Source organism: Aquila chrysaetos, chromosome 19, assembly GCF_900496995.4.
Source record: "Aquila chrysaetos chrysaetos chromosome 19, bAquChr1.4, whole genome shotgun sequence".
Classification (NCBI taxonomy): Eukaryota; Metazoa; Chordata; class Aves; order Accipitriformes; family Accipitridae; genus Aquila; species Aquila chrysaetos.
The window spans coordinates 12,459,429-12,484,705 of NC_044022.1; the positions used below are offsets into that span (position 1 = coordinate 12,459,429).

A 25,277-nucleotide genomic window follows, 5' to 3' on the forward strand; every position below is an offset into this window, starting at 1 on the left:
TACATTATTGTAAACTTTCTCAATAATTCTTTGTCTATTTAAGTCCTAAACAAATATCTTTGTAACAAAAGATAATTGTTATTATATTAAAATATTCTACAGATAAAAGTCAACATATTCCAAAAAGTCCTCCATTTATTCTGACTTTCTTATGGAAATTCATATTTATGAACAGTTGTTTGGATTCTCTAGCTTATACTGGACTCAGAAAAGATTCACAGGTCAATGAAAAACGTAACTTTACCTGGGAACTGATAATACGTTGTGATGAACGAGCAATATTAGCAGGCAGGCCAAAAAAGTCAGGTTTATCATCTTCTGGAAGGCTTTCAATAGTATTACGATAATCCTGCATTAGAAGAAAAGAATAAACATAACTGAGGGAACTTTTTGTTCAGCTCATGAAATTAACAGTATATGCTAAAAAGAATTTCATTAAGTGCACTGCATAACACAAAGATCAAAATAAGTATATAACACATGACATATCTTGGTAATCCTATTTATAAATGTCTTAATTTCATTTATAAAAAACAATCTTCTTTTATATATTGTTTCCACTCTAAAAGAGCAAAAAGCAATTCTGATTACAGTGATGCTATCAACTGAAAAGAAAAATATGCTAAGAATGTCTCTGAAAAGTAGTTACAATACTTCTTAAAATACTACTACAATAAGTTGAAAACTTAAAAGTAAGATTAATGAAAATATAAAAAAGAAGAAAGATTTCAGCATTCGGAATTTGAATAATAGAGTATAACATTTTTAAAATGAAGAGCACTCACTTCTATTTAAATCTATGAAGATAGTATCACTCAAAGAAAGTGAAATCGTTTAGGTAAAAATAGGTTTGCATGATCATTGGAGATGCAGTGTAATAGTCACTAGTGATGCTGCTCTTGTACAAAACAGAAAAAGGCCTTGCAGACTAAGGTAGACTAATGGTGCTGGATGCCTCTTTTATTGTGGCTTTCAAGGCAAAAATATTTACTATTTGAAAGTCTGGCTGCACCCTTTTATGTTACATCATGTGCATTTTGGGCTTTGCTTGCAGGAGCATGTCCTAGGTTGTGCATGATTTACTTTGACACGGAATCTCATTTCAGAGATAACAACAGTAGCAGACCTCTACATCAAACACTGAGGGAATGCTATTTAGTAAGAGATGTTACTCCAATTAACTTAAGTAATCACACTTAGCTTTATTATTAGTGTTCTACTATCAAAACTGCTTGCAGAAAAATATTTAAGACATAAAAGTATAAACTCTCACATAAATAATCATATAAGAAATTGAGAGATATTAAATGCAGTGCAGGCAAGAAGAAAGGTTCATCTATTTGACCATATTATCTATAAGAACAGAGACCAGCCTAGTTTGTTTATTCCTTCCCTCTTTATGCTATTAACTCAGCACATCTATAGAAAATAACCATCATATTTAAAGTAAAAAAATAAACAAAACCCAAACCTAAACAGTCAGAATCTGGACAAAGAATGCCAAATGACAGCAATTTATTTTAACTGGCATAATTCCATTTAAATGAACTCATATTAGAGGTCTAGTATGGAGTCCTACATTAAAATGCAAATGAATCTTAATAATAGTAAGAACAACAATAGTATGTGAAGGGATAGGGAGAGATTAGTTCTTTAGACTCTCTTAATTCCCTCTTGTTTACACTAAAGGAATACTAAAGAAGAATCAGTATCTGTATTTATGTCCAAATAAAATGTCATACACCCTCCATGGCATGTTAGCAGATTATGTCAGAATGTTGATATATTTTCTAAATCAGAAGATATATTTAGATTTTCTTATTTAATCCAGAAGTTATAAGAATGTTTAGCAGTCTGTACAAAAGTGCTATTATACTAATACACTAAGTTACATAAAAACGTAATGATATCCTTCTTTGTCATAAATTGACCCAATTTCTTTTATTCAGTTATTCATAGCTGTGCTGCTCTGCACCATAGTCCAATCAGATATCATAAAAAAGGAGACTGACTGAACACACTAGCAGAATAGTTCTGACAACTTAAGAATTAATGTTCCACACAAAAGAAGTCTTAAATAAATGGAGGTATCCTTTGGACTGTAACTTTGGCTTTCTTTGTGGAATTATTTCTGAGAATAATTCTTGAAAATAACTTATTTTAGTTTCTATATTAGGTGACAGAAGATGTATACCTACCAAAATACTGCAGGAATTCGGTAAAGACATCAAATGTGGGAAGCTAGTCATCTTCCTGCCTCTAGCATTTAAACTGCCAATGACTCGTGAATTGAAAAGCTGCTCCAAGTAGGACCGAAGAACTCTCATATCGAAGTAATTATCTACACGGCCTCCATAAATTGCATTTTCAAACAAGCCATGCACAAATTCCCACTGAAAATCTTTGGAACCTATAAATTAATTAATACTAGTTTTGTATTAATGGATAGCATTGCATTGTAAGCATTTCTTCTTGTTATTACAGTTCTTCAGTGAAATAAAAAAATACAAACATATCAAATAATTAATTTCTGATTGTTTTTCTTCTATATTACCAAGTAATAGAAGTTGCAGAAACTTCAATGAGTTTGTAAATATTTGTCATTGATAAAACAAACACTTACTGTGTTTCAGAATGAGTTATTAGAAATATTACTTAAGTCTTGAAGTGCTTTTTATTGTAGATAAACCAATTGGTTATATGCATTTCAGAAATTATGCTATTAAAATTTTAATTAAGTGCTCCTTTGTCATAAATAAAAAGAATTTCCACTGTTCAAAATTTTATACACTATTTTGTATCACAGTATCATCTGATCTCATAAAATAAACTGATTGATTGAACCAAAACCAGATCATGCTTGAAATAGATAACATTACAGGAAATGTCACCTTTCAAACACAAAGAGGTGCAGATAGGTACTTTGTAAATCATTATAAATAGCACAACATAGCACATAAAACTAAGCAAGTTGCTATTAGTTTCCTGGTCAGACTGACGTTGCAATTAGATTACCTTGACTCAGCTATATCCCACAGGTTCAAATTAACTTAGTTTCCCCCCCTTCTACCACAGTTGTCCAAAATAACTACATGGGACGATGATCTACTTATACGCTATAGCTTTCATGTGCAGGTAAAACCTTGATCAGAAAGGTACGTCTTAAAGTCCCTTGAAAAAAGGAAGCAGCAATTACTTTAAGGGGGGGTTTATTGGTAGTAACTGTTGTTTCCAAATATTTCAATCATTCCTTTGTAGATTAATGATTATCATTGATAGTTAATGATTCAACCTCTTTACATCACTGTATGTTTCAAGTCTGTGTAACTAAGGTCCAATTCCAGAAGTACTAATCATCCATAAATCTCATTTAAGTCAATGATCATAATTATCTCTAAATATCAGTTCCTAACTTTACTTTGAAATTATATATAATGCAAAGACTTAAAAAAAATTACCTTTTTCGTACTAACTAATATTAAGAAATTCCTATGGTACTTAACAGAACAATGAAGTGGGCTCTATCTAACAGTGAGTTTCAATATGAAGAATTCATTCATATTCAATTCATATTCAATTCATTTATTCAATATATGGGGGAGTTCACACTGGGAAGGAACAGAGGTAGAAGACTTCATCTTCCAGGCACTCCTGTATTTCCTAATTATTCCTCTGGAATCAAGCAGCTGAGCAGAATAGTTCTTGGCACAAAGAAATTATTGGTTTACCCAATCTCCCCAAAATGGAATTATGATTCACCCTGTGTTTCTAGCTTTGCTTACTGGTGGTGAGCTTTGCAGCATCTCCACTCTTACCTGAGTGTTGCAGAAAGATAAAACTCTTCATGGAACATTTCTACTAATGGTGAAATGGGACAGGTCCCATTTGAACTCAAGGTCAGATGGCACAAGGTGGCTTGCATCCATCCATCCAGCTAAACTCTCTTTTGTCCTAAAATAAAGTAACCTTCTACCTGCTGCCTGCTGGAAAGAGTCTCCAAGCTCTGCTATCTGACAAACCATGCCTCGTCACTGCCCGCGAGAACGCATAAGCCAAATATGGGAAAAAATAAACCTGATCGTGGAATAGTTTTGAGCCTGTGTCTGGCCCTTATACCAATACAGACATATCCTCAGAGTCTGGATCTACATCCAGAAAATCCTAATATGCCTAAGCACAGCTGATTCAGGGTCAGACTATTTCCCATACTTAAGTAGTTACCTAACTACCTAGTCATGTGTTTATATTTGTGAAAATGTTCCAATGAAGATTCAAATGCAAAAGTTAAACACCTTCAAAGCAGACTTTAAACAGAATGGCCCCACTCCAAACTCAAAAAAAACCAATCATGAAAAGTAAGCAATTTATAAAAATTACTGTGAAAGTTTTTAATATGCTAAAAATTTTAAATGAGACACATCAGAATGTTCATGCTACAGAGGTGAGCAATCTTTCCTTAAGAAGTGACTTACCCTCAAAGAGTCTATCAATAATGTCAAAACCAGCACGGAGATCAGATAAAGAAAATTCATAAAACTTGGTCCAACCCTACCATTAAGAGAAAACCAAAGAATTTAATTAGTCACACAATGATGATCATAAAGTAAAATAAAAATGTGGTTACTGAATACTGTATAATACTTAATACTGAATGAAAAAAGAGACAACCTATGTCCTCTAAAGTGCCTTTTTGGAAACATTAGGTGGAGATAGTATAAAGAACATCAGCTCTACCAGTGCATTGAATTTTACATACTTATACAAACTAGAATCCATCGAGTATGAGGAATGTAAACTTAAGATTATTTTATTTCCTAACAGTATTTACTTCAACTAAAACCTCCTGACATCTGTGACTAGATCATGCACTGAATTATGATTTTATTTCTGAAGGCTTTTTTGTATTTCAGTTTCCTTTGGATTTTCCTAAATAGGTCTGATTCTTCAAACACAGTCTACATTATACTTTCATCACCTTACTCCTTAATTCATGTCATTTCTCTACTAACTGAAAAAATTATAATGAGAAAAGCAAGTACTGCTACTATTACAACAAAAATGCTGACCACCACATGCATATTTTAATCATTCTCAGTTTGTAATTCCTTTCTGTTCTTGGTGGCATTTTTCTTTATATAGCATTAATGTGTAATGTCTATGTAATTCTCACAAAAAACTTTCAATGTAAATGGATAAGTATTAATAAATATTGATATATGATACAGAACTTAGGAAATCCAGATCTCAAAGGTATCTCCTCCTGCTCTATCTTCTTATGACTGTACCTTTGCATATGGATCATATCACAGGAACAGGTGCATATTACTCATGATGAGAAATGTGCAAATGTGTCAGATAACACGCACATATCCATGAGATAGATATAATCTCAGGTCAAGACTGCAGCTGCTCCACAGATCACACGCGAACTATCAGCCAGCCACCCTGAAGGTCATAAACTGGAAAGATGTTGCAGTCTCTCAACAGTGTTCATGGGGTTTTTTTGACAGATCTGTACATGGACCCAAACCAATCCGAAATTCATTATAAAATACAAGAGCTTCTAGCAGGGATTAACTGCAGTCCAGCAATGTTAGAAACTGGTAATCTTAAGCAAAATATAAAACTATCACTAAGTCTGCACGAGACAAACACAGTTACAGTGGAATTAAGGAGAAAGCTGTAATCCTGTCTTGTGTCACTTGGAAAGCTAGTGGTAAATGAACATGAATTTGAACAAAGCCAAATGAGAGTTCATGTGTCAGATCAGTACTTTAAATATTTTCACCTATTCTACTTCTTGAACACCATATTCGAAGCCTGTTACTGCGTGAGACAAACAACCTTATAAATCACAAAGTCAAAACTAGCAAAAAACTCTCAGAACATTCCAGGCTCTGCCAGATCAAATCTTTCAGATGACAGGTTAATTTCACCCCTAGTCTAAATAAAAGAAACAAGACATAGAACAGTGTGTTGGTTGGGGTTTTTTTTTCCTGTTTAATTTAAGCATCTGCAGCCAGAAAGAAATGTTTGCTTTAAACAGAAATTTATCTAAGGAAAAAACACATCACAGTCTCTGAAAACCATTATAATCCTCACAAGAACCACGTAAATTCCCTTGTTCTTCCTTCTCCTTGAACAGGGTTTGTGTGCAGAAAGAGTAGACAATGTCGTCTCCTCCTTCCCACCAAAGTGTCTCTTTTCTCACATCTTCCGTTCAATCATGTATGTTTCCAAAATATTTTTTCCTGTCCCAAGCAAACAGGAGTCACAGAATCTTTTCCATGGGATCTCACTCCTGCATCAGTATCAGTTAGTACACGAATCACAAAATAACCCCATGCAGGCAGGAGCAATTTTTAGAGGGACAGGAATTTAGGCTGCCAAGATCCTATTTTGCAATGAATCAGAGACAATACTGAAGACAGGCACCAGAAGTATCCAAGTTCTTCTCACCTCTGAACATGACCCAACATATACCTGATGAAAAATACGTCCAAGTATAAAAGCTAATAAATGGGGTAAATTTTTAAAAAGGTAGCAAAAAATCCAATTACCTGAGGAATGTAATTTCTTCTTTCTTGGCATACAGCATGAAACCATGCTAAACAAAAGAGCGAATGTGCTCGAGACAAATTTCCCTTTTTATTAATTTGCTCTGGTGTCCAAGATTCATACGTACGCAACAGATTCTTTTTGAGGCCTGGAGGTGCCTGCATTGGAAGGAAAAACACTGTTCTAGACAGAAAACCTGATACTTCTATGTACTTTTTTCCTAAATTCTAACTTATGATTTATAACTTAATGAAATGACAAACAGTACTTAATAAAACAAAATGTAACAGGAAAAAAATCTGCTTGCAATAGTGGCCTAACAAAAGAATGATCTTACACTGAAAATAACTTAAACATACTGAAGGAAACTGTAACCAAGACCAACTGATAGGACTGAACTACACTAGAAGAACTTAGTGAAAGAATAGTACTCTATTAAAATATGTAAGCATAAAAAGAAATTAAATTTTTTCAAGAACAAGAACCTTTCTTCTGATTTTACAAGCTCAACTATCAATTACCATTTCTGTGATCAGAGGCAACTCACCTTATGCCATAACTGCACTCTGTTAGATAGCATATAGATATGGTATTTATGGATGATAAAATGCCAGTTCTCTGATTTAAAGGTAGGTAATGTTCACAACCAGTAGAAATAACTGCAGTTAAAGTGTATATAATAACAAAGATTACAGTACTTAAAAGTGAAAACAACTGACACCCAGCCATTTTCAAATTATTTACAAGTGTGAAGGCAAACATAAATTTTAGAGAGAATTGAAATACATTTTCGTATTTATAATGTTCTTTCTTCTTTTTGAAAAATAATGGTTGTTAATGTTTCCGTAAGATTACCATAGTTGCATATGTTGCATATACACACTTGTGGCAAATAATTGCAAAATACTGTAGTCAACTGATGATTCTTTTTTTAAATATCTACATCTTGAGTGGTAACAGTTAAGGGAAATACCACAACCATATAATCATCAAATATTGTTAGCCAAGTCATTGGCTATCATTGCCCTTTCACGGTAACAGAATATTTACTACAAATGAAAAGGTAACAAAAGGATTTAGAACATTGCATCAATGTGAAGTTCCAATTATTCCAAAGATAGTGGGATCAGCAACTTCAAGAAGCTAGATGAAAAGAAATGTGACAATCCTACATGGTCCTATAATTTCTGTACCATTGAAGACCTCAATATAAGCAAGAAGGTACCCCAGAAGTTTAAAAATACCTGCAGTCAATATAAAAGTATAAAAATTTTGGCTTCTTGAAAGTCAGCGACATTGGACTCTAAAAGGTCAGACCTTCTTGGTTTAGCTGTAGGCAAAATCTCCACACTCCATAACCAATGGAAGAGTTAGTAGCACCCCTATCCATGACTTCCATAACGGACATTAATGCATAAGTGTGTTAACGATTAGAGCACTTTCCAACAAGTTGGAAGAGCATGGTCCCAGTTATTCCTTAGGTTCAGCTATTTTCATAAAATCATGGAATCATAGAAAGGTTTGGGTTGGAAGGGACCTTAAACATCATCTAGTTCCAACCCCCCTGCCATGGACAGGAACACCTTCCACTAGACCAGGTTGCTCAAAGCCCCATCCAACCTGGCCTTGAAAGCAAAGCTCTCAATTTTTAGTAAAGGCCTTTAACTGTATGTTCTGCTGTATGAGAGACATTTTTGTTGAAAGGGTCCAGAGAATATAAAGCTATGGGGCCAAAAATTAAAATAAAGAAGAAAAACTGTGATTCTGTGTTCTTCAGATGAGGACATTCATCAAGAAGGAGGAACTCCTTGTTCTTCATCCATGTTCCAGCACCTGTATAGGTTTTTGCTTTTAAGAAACACTGATTAAAAGCATAAAAGAATTTGGAGCACAAAACAGAACAAATACTTCCCCCAGGTAAATTTATTTTCAGTTCAGACTTTCAACTGGAGAAAAACATCTGGAAAGAAATTTTACAAACTTTCCCTTTAAAGCACAGCTGCTGCAAATTTCCTCATATACATTAAAAATGATCATCAAAAATCTTTCAAAGTAAATTCATTGCATTTTTTGTATTACATCTAATTGAAATATAAGGCAAAACCATTTATGTAAATAGTCCGTGTTATCCAAACTTTATTCTATCTAAACATATAGTTTACTATACATCCAAGTTCATTCATTGTAAACATGTAATAAAAGCTTTCCAAACAGATCTTACTTCATAAGTTATTTTCAGACTTGATTGAAGCAAAATCGGGGTAAATTTTGGATGAACTTCAGCAGTAAGCCAAAGGCGAAAGTTTGGTTGAGGTTGTAATGTATTCAGTTCCTATTAAAGAGATGTTATATATTGAAGTAGGTTTTGGGTTGGTTTTTTTTTAATATACAGAACAGTATTTACAAAATTATAATATCCTAAATTAGAAAGTTAGGCTTGTCTAAAAATTCTTTAGTTGTTATTACAGGTAAGGTTATTCAAAAGACTATAGTTCAAGGTGTGTTGTCTCCACACATTCTATATGCCTGCTGTGCTCAAGTTTGAAGTTCATCCTAGCTGCGTCAGTATATTTGCACCTCCCCCCAGATCCTAAATTCAGAGCATAAAAATTCAGCATAGCAGTTCTTTCCTTCTTTTGTAAAAAAAACACCAGAAGGGTACGTCTCAAAAGATGAAGCCTTGGAATGTGGGCTGCATATCAACACCAGATCTCAATGACTTTCAACAACTGTATAGCTATATTAATTTCTTTTTCTTCAAGTGTTTGTTGTATGTACACTTCACGTATCATGATTCATAGGGAAGTGAAGATAGGAAAATGGAGTTGTAACAGAATAAATAGTCAAATGCTATTTCAAATATAAAGGCTTCACAAAAATATGTAATTACTGAATGTATGAAAACATACTGCTGGTGCTTTATGTGCATCTGAAACAGACATATTTTCCAGTGAAGATACCAAAGTTGTTTGACAACTGACTTGAGAACAATGTCAACAGTTTTATGTATGTGTCTCGGAAAAAACATAGATCAAAAACCTCTGAACAGATTTTCTTCATTTTGATAATCTCTAAAACATAATCATAATCATTTTGTTTTCAGTGTTTTTAGTAAAGAAGAAAATTCTGTCAACCCATTAATTGTTCTGCTCTTTAGGCAAAATGACAACTATATCTGGTACCTAGAACTGTATCTGGTACACAGAACTGTTGATGTTGGAAGGAACCTCTGGAGACTGTCTAGCCCAAACCCATGCTCAAAGCAGAGTCAACTACATCAGGTTGCCCAGAACTGTGTCTGGTCAGGTTTTCAGGATCTCCAAGGATGGAGACTCCACAGCCTCTCTAGGCAACCTGTTCCAGTGTTTGACCAGCCTCACAGTAAAAAAAAAAAAACCTGTCTTATGTTTAAATGGCATTTCCTGTATTTCAGTTTGTGGCCACAGCCTCTTGTTCTGTCACAGGACACCACTGAGAATAGTCTGGTTCTATCTCCTTTACTCCTTCCCATCAACCAACACACACTAAATAATAGGATTCCCCCCGAGGCTTCTCTTCCCCAGGCTGAACAGTCCCTGTTCTCTGTCTCTCCTTGTATGACACATGCTCCAGTCCCTTCATCACCCTTGTGGCCCTTCAATGGACTGGCTCCAGTATGCCTATGCCTCTCTTGTAGTGGGCAGCCCAGCACTGTACACAGGACTCCAGATGTGTCCCACCAGGGCTGACCAGAGGAGAAGGATCACCTCCCTTGATCTGCAGGCAACACTGCCTAAAGCAGCCCAAGAGGCCGGTGGCCACCTTTGTCGCAAGGGCATGTTGCTGGCTCGTAGTCACAGCTTCTTACCCACCAGGACCCCCAGGTCTTTTCTGCCAAGCTGCTGTTCAGCCAGTTAGCGCCTGGACTGTCTGGGTGCCTGGAGTTATTCCATTCCATGCGAAGTACTTGGCATTTCCCTTTGCTGAACTTCACAAGGTTCTTGTCAGCCTACTTCTCCAGCCTACCAAGGTCCTTATGAATGAAAGCACACCCATCTGTTGTATCAATCAACATTACTCCCAGTGTTGTATCATCTGTACTTGCTGAGGATGCACTCTGTCCCATTATTCATGTCATTGAATAAGATGTTAAACAACGTTGGCCACAGTATCAATGCCTGGAGCACACCACTGATACTGGTCTCCAGCTGGACTTTTTTGCCACTAAAAACCCTTTCAGCCACGCAGTTAGGCCAGTTTTCAATCTACCTCACTGTGGTACAATCAGGTCTGTATTTCACCAGCTTGTCTCTGAGGATGTTATGGGAGACAACTAAGATATGAAAATGATCCACAGCCTTGGAAGCAGGAGATTTAAGAAAAGAAAACAAGGGAATTTACATGCTCTTCCAAGTGCAATCATCTGCAGCATGCATCCTCTGATACATCATGTTTGGCTAGAAGACAGCTAAAGGCAGTCACTTGTAAACTGTGAAGGTATCATCTTCATACCGATAAAGTTCACATTGACCAGAAGACGAATTTCATCTTCTCAAATGGAAAGATTGTGAGAACTAAATTTATGTACCTATATGGAACTGAATTATAAATATGCAGATCTCTCTTAAGAGGATGTTCAAACATTATGAATTACATAGCCTCACACTTGCTAATGGTATGCAAAACAGACAATGGGATGTGCCGAGTCAAACATCAGCAAAACTCAGTCTGTATTAAGCTCAGCAAGAAGTTTAACACATTCAGTATTATGTTCTTGTGGAAAGAATAAGAAACTTCTGATACATATGAATATTTTAATACTTACAAGATCTGAAATTTTATTATTAGTAAGAGGCTTACAAACCATTACTGTTCACCATTGTATTCAGACTAGATGACACAGAACAGTGTTATCTTGCTTTGTCTTTCCATTTTTTTTAAATGGATTACAAGAACATTAAAGGCACATGCATGCCACGTGCTCATTGCTAGACAGAAGATAGACTCCAAGCTCATGTGCATGGAGTACATTTTACAGACAATCCTGAGAAACTGGAAAATTAAGACTGTAGTAACTGTTGATAGGAATTCCTCACCTTTCTTTTTTTGAGTTAGTTTATTTTGTGGATTTCAGAGTGATATACATGTTAAGTCACTTTGATTCAGTTAGCAAGTTAATGATTTTACATGCCATAAGTAAAAGCGTGTTCCTATAAAACATTAGACATTTTAATTTCAAAACAGAAAAAAACCCCTAGTGACTCAGACACAAGCTACACTTAACAAAAAAGAACTACTAAAAAGAAAGTCCTAGAACTGGAAAAAAAAAAAAAAAAAAGTAAAATAAAATTTAAGCATGCATAGATTCAGAGTTCAGCAAACATGGGCAGTACCCCATAAAGTACCAGAAGTCTCAACAGGAGCGTTTGTCCACTCATTGCGGCAGAAATACTCTACACTGTATGAAAATTAAAGTGCTCACGCAAAGGAAGGAGCTGCTTAGATCTGAAGCATTTCACTTTATTTATGATTGAGAAAATTGCAAAGGTTTATTTTTAAATTGTTGGTATTTTAAACATCACCATGGAAATGCCTGAAATGCTTCAGAACTGTTGCTTACTAATTTTGTCTGGTTTCAAATACATTATTCTCTAGTTACCCTCACCTTTTCTAATACAGGAAGCCAAGATGTAACAAGATGCAGGTTCTTTAAACACAGCCATTCTCCATTGCGTGCACATTCTTTTAAAGTTTGAATAGCCAAGTCAGCTTGGCCTTGGCCCATTGCAATCTGAAATGACAGACACAGTTGTATCAGGAATTCATCATACCTCATTTAACAGCTAAATACAAAATCGTGTGTTTCCAAGTTAGAGTGCATATGTAAAAAAGAAGGTGTGCTAAAGATAACCAGAAATTTCTCTAATGTGACAGGCTACTAAAGTAGGGAAGAGACTAAGGAAAATGTAGTTTCTTCTTTGAGACCTATCTAACCAGTTTCTTAAGAAATGACATTACCTAGTCTTTTTATGGAAAAAACATACATCATTTGGTGGCAGTGATGGTATTCCGTGGGAACTCAAAAAGTAATTTAAATATCAGTGACTAAACTGTATTATTGCAGAACTGCTGATATGACAAAACCAAGAGATAAATGAGAATAAATTTTCTTCTGACTGTAAGTTAAGCGTACTTCCTTTGAAGAGAAACACTCAATTTCATATTAAGATGAGTGAAAAAATAAGGCTGCTGTCTTTCCAACTGGGAAATATGAATAGCTTAACAAACAGTCTTTCCTTAATTTGTTATAGTACCATACTGCTGCTAAAATAAATTTGGATTTTCAAATGGAAATACAAAGATTCAAAAGTGAATTTTCAGATAAATTGGTGAAAATTGAAAATAAAGAAAGGACTTGTTCTGTGGCACAATTACTGCAACAATTGATGTTAAGACTATCTGTAGAGTACGTTCACCTTAGTTCTCCCTTAGAGTCTAATTGGAAGCTATACATAACAAAAAACCCTGAACCAACCAAGTTTGAAAGGAAGTGGTCTTAGCTAATCTGAAAAGCTTTGTCCTGGCATTACTGGTATAGCAAAATAGAACTATTGTGATTATTATGACTTCATCAGATATCCCTTGAAAGGAAATGCATCCTGTCTTTTTATTCTAATACTGTACTGAATCAAAGAAACTTGAGGCCTTAGCTTTATATGATGATAGAGATATCCTCTGCCTAAATAAAACTGAGCATAATATCTTGAAATAATTTAAAATAGCCAACAGAAGATAACTGAAAGTCACCAGACAATATGTTAGTACACCACACAAATTTAGTGATCTGTTCTTTATCCCATATGAGAAATAATTCAACAGAGAGGAAAAATCTGATCTTCTATGTTCTATCCAAATTGCATGAGAAAGTGCAGGAAAAAATAATAACAACAAATATTCTCATTAGTAGGACAACTTTCAGATGATTTGAGCGGTACTCACTGCTCCTTAATCAAATACCACACTGTGTTACATTTTGAAAGTCCATCATGTACAGGATATTTAGACACAAACACAAAAAGCCATGTGACAGAGTAAGAAATATGCATTATGAAACGTTCACAGCTAGATAAACTGGCAAGAGGATCTAAATCTTTACAATTTGATGGGAATAATATGTTCCATCAGTGCATATTCCAGCAAAGGAACAAGTTCAACAACTATTCAAAAGCAACATTAAACTTGACGTTTTCCATTTCTATGCTAACCAGTGATCAGCTGGAGGACAACTCCCCTCCCCTGAATATTTCTAATGACAGAATGAAATAACGTTTTACAGAAAGTTATAAAGCATATTGGTACTGTGTATTAGGAATACTAGGAAACCACTTGTATCATAGAATAATTTGAGTTGGAATGGATCCTGGAAGGTCTCTAGTCCAATCTCCTGCTCAAAGGAGGGCCAGCTATGACAGGTCAGACCAGGAGCTGAGGGCTTTGTCCAGTGGACTCTTGGCAACCTCCATGGATGGAGACTGAACTGGGAAATGTATTTGACTGTTTTCATGGTGAAGAAGTTTCTCCTTACATCCAGTCACCTATCTCGTTACCATTTATGCCCACTGCCTCTTTCTACCATGCCTGATTGCAAAGAGTCTGGGTCCATTTTCTTAGTGACGTTCTTTTAGGTATTGAAAAGCTGTTACTAGGTCATCACAAAGACTTCTCTGCTAGCAGGGTACAGCGCTGGCTCATGTTCAGCTTGTAATCTACAAAAACCCTCCTGTTCTTTTCAGCAGAGGTCCTCCCGAGCCAGTCAATATATTCCCTGTATCGTTGCAAGGGTTTCTTCTTTCCCAGGGGCAGAACTTTGCATTTCTTGAGTTCTGTAAGGTTCCTGTCAGCCAAGTAAAGCCAAGGAAAGCCACAAGCCCATTGCTCGGTGGGGCAGGGCACTTAGTGACAAGGCACATGGAAAAGGTTAAGGTACTCAATGCCCTTTTAGTCAGAGGTTTCACTGCTGAGGCTTGCTCTCAGGCCTCCCAGGTCTCCCAAACCTACAAGCAGGAGAGAAGCAATACCCTCAGCAGAGACAAGAGAGATTTAGGAATCACTCAACACACTTAGAAATAAAAGAGTCCACAGGATGAGATGGAGTGCATCCAAGAGTGCTGTGGGGCCAGCTAACGTCACTCCTTGCTGTCATCTTCAAAAGGTTACGTTGATCTGGGGTGTTCGCTGACAAAAAAGGAAAATGTCACAATTTATCTTCAAGAAGGGCAAGAAGAGAAAGGTCTAGGTAGTTACAGGCTGGTCAGCCTCCACTCAGTCCCTGGGAAGGTTATGGAGCAAGTCCTCTTAGAAGCCATTTCTCAACACACAAAGAACACAGAGGTGATAAGGAGCAACCAATATAGATTTACCAATGGCAATGACTCGTGCCTGCTCGTCTTCATTGCTTTCTATGATGAGGTGACTGCCACTGTGGATAAGGGGGTGCTAGTGAATGCTGTATACCTTGACTTTAGTAATGCTTTTGACAGGGTCTCCCATATCCTCCTTATGACCATTTTGGAGAAATACAGGCTGGAGAAGTGAAAAATAACATAGGCAGAGAAATAGGTGTACTGCTGCTCTCACAGAATGGTTAGTGGTGCAGAGTCCAGCTGGTAGCCAGTAACTAGTGGTATCAGTCAGAGATCAGTGCTAGAGAAAATACTGTTTAATGTCTTCATCAGCAACCTGGGTTATGTGACTAGGTGCACTCTCAGCAAGATAATGGGTAACACCAAAGGCGGGGGTGTGGGGAGGGCGAGCAATAAATATGTTGGAAGGCAGGTTTGCTACTCAGATGGACCTGAACAGGCTGGAGAAACAGGTTGGCAGTTCGTGAAGTTCAATAAGGCAAATGCAAAGTCCTACACCTGGGATGGAACTACCCCGTACACGGTACAGGCTGGGGTCTGCCTCAGAAGCAGCTTTGAAGAAAAGGAGGCCCTCATGGACAACAAGTTGAATATAAATCAACAATGGGCCCTTGCAACAAAGGCTGATCCCATAATGGGGTGTATTAGTAAAAGCTTTCAGCAAGTCCCGGGAAAGGATCCTTCCCCTCTCTTTGGCACTTGTGAGACCACATCTGGAGTACTGTCTCCAGTTATGGGCTCCCCAGTACAAGACAGACATGACCATACTGAAGTGACTCCAGAGCACACTACCAACATGGTCAGGGCACACTGAGCAAGGTTTGTTTAGCCAAGCAATCAGGAGACCTTCTTGCTGTCTACAACTACCAGACTGAAAAACACAGAGAAGATAGAACCAGACTCTTTCAGAGGCACATGGTGACAGGACATGAGTGATTGCACACAAGTTGGTATATGGGAAATACTGATTCAATATTAGGAAAAACATTCTCCTGTGAGAGTGGTCAAATATTGGAACAAGTTGCCCAGAGATCTCCATCCTTGGAGGGGGGGAGCTCCCCGCTCTGAGCAGGGGGTTGAAGTAGATGATCTCTAGAAGTCCCTTCCAACCTAGGTTATTCTACGAATTTAACAGCTACAGTAAATTTCTTCTTAAAAAAAAGAAAAGTCGTTTTCAATACCCCTGCATAGACCCAATTTTGAAACAGACACAGAAAATATAAAGTGATTTCTTCACGGTACAATTCCTGATTAAAATCTACTCAAGGGGAATTATCTTCACCCAGTTCAGTTTTGTATTGAATGCAAAAAGGTAAGAAGTTGCATACCATGACAAAAAACAACTGTTATATTGGCTGGGAAAATAATTCCGTTGTTGTACGCCTATTCCTGAAATCTGAGGGCTTTCCTGCATGGTCAATCTTAAACACTTTTTTTTAAAAGACTTGAAATGTAAGAGTTCTATTCAGGAACTCCCATCAACAATTAATTGGTTAACATTTACTTGTAAAATTTCTCAAAATATTTTACAGATTTTCACAAAATGCCAAAGTATTCACAAACACTGAACATCTGATTTATGTTTTCTGTTGAAGAAAGAAATACGCAAGTCCTATAAGCAGACGAAATTATGAAGTATAGTTTTCATTGGTTTTGTTCATATTTCGATTATTTCACACTTAAAGAGATAATGTTTCAGCATGTATAACAATTCTCAGTCTCTTTTGTTCTTTTCCATCTATCTTCTCATTTTTCCCTTCTCCAAGTTAGAGGAATGCCTCTCACATGGATTCTGCTTCTGTGAGGATCACTAATTGTGTGTCTCTTCTCCAAACCATTTTGCCAATGGAATCAGAAGTTAGTGGCAAGATAGGTAGGAACAACAAACACATAGACACCAAACTATGCTTTTACATACTAATTTCCTTAAAAACCAAAGTTAAACAGATACTACTACTGTAAAATTTTATATATTGTGGTTTTTAATCATTATGCTTATCTAAGACTGACCTGATGGTAGCAGTCAGTATTTCTTTCAACACTGGCAAGTTCTTGCAACTCTTGAGAAGGATCAGCACCAGGAGAAATAATTATCAGGATGGGCTCAATTTCCAGAGTCTCTTTATACAGACGTTTCAAATTCAGAGGTGATGGAGATAATTCTTTTATTCCTAGAATTAGAATTATTATGGAAATAAAGTAACTACACAGGATGGAGTGCTTAATTAACCACTTTAAAGGTCATCTGGCTGTCAAAGTTCTGTTCAATGGAGACCATAAAACTGGTCCTACAATGAGAAAAATTTCCTTACAATATGCAGGTAGAAGGCACTCTACATTGATAAGGAAAAGACACAAGCACCAAAATGGTGCCTGGACTTCCATCTTGACAAATATAAACTGTAGTATTTATTTAGAGTGTAGTCTTCAAGAAAACATACAAAAAGAGAAGAACTGGAATGTAAGAATATGAGAAGCTATGCTATTTGCTAAAACTACTTGTAGTGTGTACGTCCACATGCAGAACTTCTCTCCTGTATTGTCCTGAGAGCCTTAATTATTAGATTTTGACTTTACACAGTTCTTGGTGCTACAATTATTTTAGTCTATTATTCACTTTAATATACAAATTAAATGTCTAGAATGTTGACCTAGTATAGGCAAGGCATTTATATACCGGCCCAAAGCTATGTGTATAAGTGTATCATAAACTTGAACAGTGTTAAGCACGTATTTTCAATGCATCTTTAGACTGGTCCTTAAATAGTGAAGTGTTAGGTGCAATGGGAAATCACAACATAAAGAAAGACAGAAGAGCCCAAATCAGTGACATGTATGCCACACCTACTAAAAGACGCAATACACATTTCCTTGAAGGCACAGTCTGCTTTCAGACTTGAGCTATTATCTCCACATAGAACAATACTATATAATTTGAATATAACAGGTCAGGCTGGCAAAGGTTAGTATGAGGTCTGGGTTCTCTGCATGTATCTGGACAGAGACTCTAACAGATGCAACTAAACAGATAAAATCACTATCAATCAAAATGCTTTAAAAAATTGAATTAAACAAGACTAATATTGGAAAATATTTTAATTTTACATTCATTAGGCATGCAGAGGTAATATAAGCAGAGATAAATACATAAACTGAGGCCATAAGGCAATTGATACAGGCAGCTGCCCTGATGAGTTCTGCTGCTCACTGCCAATAAGCCCTAAACTCTAGAAGATCCATAAAACGACACCAAAATTAAAGTAAGGCTGTTCAGTGCTGGACTGAAGCATGCTCAGTGAGGAAGACTCTTCAGGGACTCTTAACTATCAGAATCTCAAAAATGTCTGACAAACATCTGCGAGTTGTTTCTCAATGAATCCTCTATCGGCCAAATTTGGATGCATTTTCAAAGGGCCTGAAAAAAGCTTACACTTTGAATGAAAGCTGCCCAGCATACTAGCTTTCTAGTCATTCCTCCAAACTGAGCTTATAGTAACATTTTTCACAAATACAAGCTACTCCAGATTTAACATTCCCTTCACTAACGTAATAAATGGAAATAAATAAACTACTGGCAGGGAGGAGAGAAAGAAAGAAAATAGACAAATTAGCTAAGAAAAAAAATAAAACGATACGTAACTAGAGATTGGTTTGGGTTTTTTCAACTACAGTCATAATTGAAGCTACCTGAGTCACTCTATGCAAAAAAAGAAAAGTATCAGGAAATAGAACACGACAGCATTCTCCAGGGTAAGAATGTTTCTTTTAGTAAGTTTTTATGAAAGAGTGTTTACAATGCTGAAAATGGAAGACAGTATTATGCCTATAATTAGAAAATCCAATATCAAATGTTTCTCTTTGTGGATGAGGACCACAAAGAAGAGGTACTTGTGATGCGTTCTGATATTTGGCCTATAAACCACTGTCTTGCACCTTAAGTAAGGTCCATCTCATCAAACCCCTCTCTACTGAGTTGTATTCACTGTGACTATATTTCACTGTTGAAGTATCAAAATAGAAATGTTTCATATTAATTTAATATAAGTATTAAAACATTACATAAAGCATTAGAACTTAATCACTAGCTACATAAGCAATAAAGATACATTGAGAAACTTAACACCAAATTTTAGATCAAAATTTAATTAAAAGTAAGGTTTTGGAAAGGTAAAATTTAAGTTTTATTAACTTTTATTTCAGTGAAGAAAATAATTTTGAAAATCTTCATTACTGTTTCAAATTCTATAAAGAATACAGGACTAAAAATATCTGTTGAAGTCAACAGGCAGCAGGGATACAAAAACCAAATGGAGATCTTTCTGACCACTAATTAACATTGTGAAATGGGCCTCAAGCAATGCTGCAGATATTTGTTATTACATGGAAATGCAGAAGAGATGTACAGGGACATATAAGGCAAATTCATTGGGTCTTTTAAGTACTGTGTTATTACTTCCAGTTGAGAAACCCTGGAGACATAAAACACTGGTCACTGCAAAAGGTTTTAATATAAGCCTGTGAAGTTCTTATACCCTTGCCTTGTCATTTACTATTTGTCATTGACAAAGACAGTAACACGCTTGTCGTGGTTTAACCCCAGCTGGCAACTAAGCACCACGCAGCCGCTCACTCACTCCCCCCCCACCCAGTGGGATGGGGGAGAAAATCGGGAAAAAGAAGCAAAACCCACGGGTTGAGATAAGAACGGTTTAATAGAACAGAAAAGAAGAAACGAATAATGATAATGATAACACTAATAAAATGACAACAGCAATAATGAAAGGATTGGAATGTACAAATGATGCTCAGTGCAATTGCTCACCACCCGCCGACCGGCACCCAGCTAGTCCCTGAGCGGCGATTCCCTGTCCCCACTTCCCAGTTCCTATACTAGATGGGACGTCCCATGGTATGGAATACCCTGTTGGCCAGTTTGGGTCAGCTGCCCTGGCTGTGTCCTGTGCCAACTTCTTGTGCCCCTCCAGCTTTCTCGCTGGGTGGGCATGAGAAGCTGAAAAATCCTTGACATTAGTCTAAACACTACTAGCAGCAACTGAAAACATCAGTGTTATCAACATTCTTCTCATACTGAACTCAAAACATAGCACTGTACCAGCTACTAGGAAGACAGTTAACTCTATCCCAGCTGAAACTAGGACAACGTTACACAGAGCTCTCCACCTGTTCCACCATTTTTAAGTTCCTCTTCCTAAGACTGCTTTGCTGCTACAAACATGTGCATGGAATATACTACAATCAAGATAAACCAGAGTCTGTTGGCTGTATTATTATTTTTAGCAGTGCAAGCAGAGGGCACACAGATTCCTGAGAAGCTTAACTGATTAGGACTTTTGATATCCTACAAAACTCTATGTTAACTGGGGACTACTACTTGGCCTCGCATTAACTTGGGGATAGAACAAAAAGCTATGATTGGGCAATAGATCAATGTGTGTATACCTGCAACTTAAGTTATTATAATAACGTATTTATGGTAATGATGCTAACTTAAAAGAGGTGCAATTGTAAATGAGTAACTGCCTAGCCAAATATAATGTAGGACCTTTGAGATGCACCATTTAGAAAATTAATACAGTGTAAGTATTCTTTAATAAAACAGGTTGGTTTTTTAGACATTTGGACACAATGTTTAGAAAAAGCATAGCTATGCTGCAGGTGCTTTTTGTTTTAAGGAAGCTCAACAGAAGTGAAATATATAAAATCTATAATACAGCCAGGATTATGTTTAGAGAACTGAAAAAAAAAAAAAAAAAAAGACTCCAGTGTTTTCAGGGTAAATCAATAAGCACTCATATTCGAGATAATAACTATGCAGTCAGAGTGGGGATTCCTGACATACTTTCTGCCTCCAAGTTCTGTTCTGACAGAATTTCTTAAATCTTACTATACAAACTAATATCCTGACATGAGAAAAAAAAGGATATATGAGAGCAAATAACTTTTCAGAAAATGTCTAAATTGGAGGGAATCAAAGGGGAAAAAAGAAAGACCTGACATATAAATACAAAGTCTGGCACAGGATGCCAACTTCACATTTTTTATAAACTGATGAAGTTTCCATAAAGTCAATGAAAAATTTTTCACAAAACTTCTCTACTAATGTCAATGCAATTAAATCAATTTACAGCAGCTGGAACTTGAACTCAAAGTGCTAGTTAAGATTTCTTCTGTTGGTCATCTGTACACAGAGAAACAATACAAAAATATCAGTAAATATATTATTACTATTAACAATTCCAATACAGAAAGCAGGAGAGGTTTGGGTTTTTTTTATTTTGGCAAGTAATTTTATTTTGGCCTAGATGCAATGTGACCATGAGAGCTCTGGTCTACTTTATAGAAAATGGTCTGTGAGAATCAAATACAGACTAGTTTAGTCTGTACTGATTTTCCTTCTGTGTATCTCTCTGGCTTTTTTGAACAATATGAAAATGTAGGTAATTAAAATCAAGTCTCTTTAAATACTATTTCTGATGTAGCCAGACTCAAAAAACTAAGTTAAAGCAGATATGAAAAATATCCAACTCAATCAGTGATATGGAATGATTTGGGAGTATGCTGTCAATATGATTTTTGCTAACATGGTGCATTTCAGTATAGCATGTAAAATAAAGAAATAAGCATACTTTGAGTGCCCACAAAATACATTTACAGAAAATTCTTATGAACTTCATCTTCAAAAGAAATTATTTTAATACCGCTTCATCCACAAATTTAAAAATATATGTAAAAGATGAAAAAAGGAAAAAAAAACCCCATATCTGGATAAAACAGAAGTGGAAAGCTTTCTTTTAGGCTATTACAGATCTTTTGGAACTCATTTTTCTCACAGGAAAACAGCCAAAGGAGATTGGAAACTTAACAGTTCCCTTTTGAACTAAGTGGAACAGTTTGTTTAAGAAGTTTCAGGGCAAGGACCCTGAAAAAGACATGGTAGAAAAAAATGTGAAAAAAATATTCATACAAGCATGACCCATTTTATTACTTGGAAAGTGCTAGTCATGATTTATGACATGATCTCAAAATCTCACTGATATGCATGAAAAATCTGTGGATGAAACCTTGCCTACAGAGTCAATGGTATTCTGCCTTCCTCAGTGAGGCTGTAGTTTCATTCACCAAAAATCATTCCTTTGTGGAATGCCTCCAAGGAATTGGTATCAAGATAGACCTAACCAATTTATGCAGTACATTAAGATTTGGAAGACAGTAAGTGTGTGAATAAACTTACTCTGCATTCAGGTCTCTGCTCGCCTTTGAGCTGCACGTACTGCAGATCACACTTTTCATTTGATTCCAACAGGCAGGGACCTTGTCAGCGTGGGACCTATACACTCGCTATGATGAAAGTACCCTCTCTATCTACTAATAATGTTTGACAGAGCAGGCTAACTTTACTCCTGAAAATACCAGCGTTGGTGGAAGACATGGAACCAATTTTGACCAACATATAATGCCCACAGGCAGACCATAAAGAGGGAGTAAGATAAACTCTCACACAAATGTCATTAAAAATGTAAGCGTCAGAGACCTAAACTTATACCTAAACTTATACTAATAAGAAATGACACGTATGTCAAGAACTTAAAATTACCACAGTCATTGTTTTTTATACAGAACTCATCAATTGCATTATCACGCAAAATCACCTATCTCAAGATCATTCAAACCGCAGATCTTCACAATTACTGGAAATGTAAGTCCAGCCATATTACCCTGGCAGCCTATGAGTGAATTTTCCAGGTTCATTTTCTACCACATTAAAAACAGCCTTTGCCACTTACATTTAAGGTTTTTACAATCTAGATCCTTTCCCGTCTGTTAATCCCACTTCTGTCCTGACACTGTACCACATTAAAAACAACAAATTTTGCCTTGTCCGTGTAAAGCAGAGGGTGACTTTTAAAACTACCCCAATGAGACACTCATAATTCATCTTCCATATGTGTATTGTCATTAACTGCTAAAAAGTGAAGGAAGGCTTTGGTGTGCTGTACTGCAATATTAAGATTATTTGGAATATAAGTCCCAAACTTTGGATACAATAGATCTCAGAAACAAACAGACTAGAACAAATAGACAATCATAGTATTGAATCACTCTAAATCATGTATATTTCTAAACACAGTAAAAATTGTATTACAGTCCAAGAGACTGACAAAAATGACTGAAAATATGAAACAATCTTTTGAGATCCAATTTACAAATTCTCAAACCTAATGGTTTTTAAATGGTAAATGACATTAAAGGAAATAATCTTTTTGGAAAATTTGTGTCTTAAGGAAAATGCTGCAGCGTAAAACTTACAGAAAACCAGCTATCCTCCTTTCTTAATTATTCCAGTGTTCAAGAATTCATTAAAAGAATCTGACAGATCTTTTATTATATTTTAAAACACTATGCAGCATAAACCAAACCATTTTGAAAGCACTTTTTAACAATACTTTACAAGAACAAAATCAGCAATTCCATTTACAGCGTATTTTCAAATCCTAAAACGTAGGGATTCCATAAGAACTATAAACTAAAGGAGAAACATTGGACAAAAAAAATATTTAATTGTTGTGTGGAAACACACTGGTGAAAAATTAACTTACCTAGGGTTTTACATGCAAAAAAAGCCATGGCACTCTGTAGCCTGTCTGGTCGGACAGCCTGGACCACAAGTACCTTCAAATAAAATATATTCAGGGGAGATGAGTTTATAAAAGTATATTGTGATAAATTAAAAAGCAAGACTCTTCTCAGAATGCTGAATTCTTTAAACTTCTCTTTAGAACAAAGTTATTTTCTCTTAATATAGACAGCTATCTGATCATTCCTTTCCAAGATAATCTAATGTAATTTTTCCTTTGTAAGTAGCTTGCCCTATTAATAGAATCAGAAGATAGATCTACATCCAATGTCTATTTATAAGCCGGAACTTTTTTTACAGTGTTTTAGAAAAAAGGTAGCTATGTGGGTAGCTAGAATGACAGAAAGCAAACTTAGCTTTATACTGGTAATCTAAATTCTATACATGTATTTGGGAAGTAATGTCCTAACTGGAATACTAACGTTTCTGATTTCAGTACAGTATCAGAGAAAAATAATCAGTATTGAAAGACTTTCCTTTGTTTAAGCACACCTTTAGCGTTTTACATCTGACTTCTTTTTCTGAGACATTCTGACTTTCAAACCTCCTAGTTCTGCAGATGCTTTTACTGTTCTTCAAAAGACTGCAGAACATGAACAGCTAATCAATTCAGATACAAATTAAATTAGTAGTTTCCCTACCAGCTACCTCTTTTTCAGTTAACTTCCTGTAAATGTTCAGTGCAGGCAACTGCAGGCAACTAATGCAAATTCAGTAGAAATGACTTGTTAAAATCACCACCCCTTCTCCTACACCCTTACTTGCAGATCTCTAAACCACAATTCTGAACCTACCATCACATTCCAGTTTCCAAGTCTGTAATATCTGTTGTTAGTTTTGGAGGAAAAATTTAACTTCACTAAATTTTTAAGAAAGTACTACTTTTTAAGCCTGAGATTACACTGAGTATGACTGCACTATTTTTAAGTTTAACGTCCAGTTTGAAAGAAACTAACTTATGAGTGGCATATAAATCTAACCAGGTAGTTTCAGTATATTTCATCAACAGAAACACTCTTAATACTTTCTATGCAAGGAACTAGATATATAATATGCTGATTATTGCAGATTTATTTTCCTATAAATGCAGAATTTTTGTGAAAACACATTGCACACAGAAGAATTGCTCTTCTGCATTTCATCAAATCAAACATGACTCGGACAAATTCCTTTCTAAAATGGTTTGTTCCTAAATTCAATGCATGTTATTTTAGAAATTCTCCTCCTCCACAAAAACTCCAAATAGAGAGCCCCTAAGCACCAACCAGCATGAAACATTGTCTTATACACCATTCCTTTTTGGGCAGGCCTTCATTTTATATGAAGTGACTTCTAATGAAAAATCATAGCATCATTTGAAAGTAAATAACGACACCCTTTCTTCCATAAACACAAGAGGGATGACATTTTTCTCTTCCAGAGAAGGATCCCCAGGCAGAGGAAGGAACTTGCCTCTCCCACATTTTTAGTGAGTTCTTTAAACACCAAGTTTTCAGGAATAGTAATATTTCATGACTACTATTCTAAAAAGCACTGGCTGCTACTCCGTTTTGTGGTTTTCAGTGAGATGTGTGAGTTTGCACATTTAATGATGAACTAAATTAATGATGCTCAACAAGCTGGCAAATTCTGCAGTAACAAAGCAACGATGAAAGAATTTT

At 35.9% G+C, this 25,277-nt stretch overlaps 1 protein-coding gene across 2 annotated transcripts in view; it reads right to left on the reverse strand.

Annotated features, from left to right (window-relative positions):
• DYNC2H1 (dynein cytoplasmic 2 heavy chain 1) overlaps positions 1-25,277 on the reverse strand; it is a 187,834-nt gene that overhangs the window by 69,351 nt on the left and 93,206 nt on the right. For both annotated transcript variants that reach the window (XM_030042296.2, XM_030042294.2), the window contains exons 75-82: positions 23,579-23,651; positions 16,971-17,131; positions 12,203-12,328; positions 8,780-8,890; positions 6,561-6,716; positions 4,473-4,548; positions 2,199-2,410; positions 245-349 (exon numbers count right to left, since the gene is read on the reverse strand). In XM_030042296.2, coding sequence (XP_029898156.1) covers positions 245-349; positions 2,199-2,410; positions 4,473-4,548; positions 6,561-6,716; positions 8,780-8,890; positions 12,203-12,328; positions 16,971-17,131; positions 23,579-23,651 — 1,020 coding nt within the window. The remainder of the gene's footprint in view (positions 1-244; positions 350-2,198; positions 2,411-4,472; positions 4,549-6,560; positions 6,717-8,779; positions 8,891-12,202; positions 12,329-16,970; positions 17,132-23,578; positions 23,652-25,277) is intronic.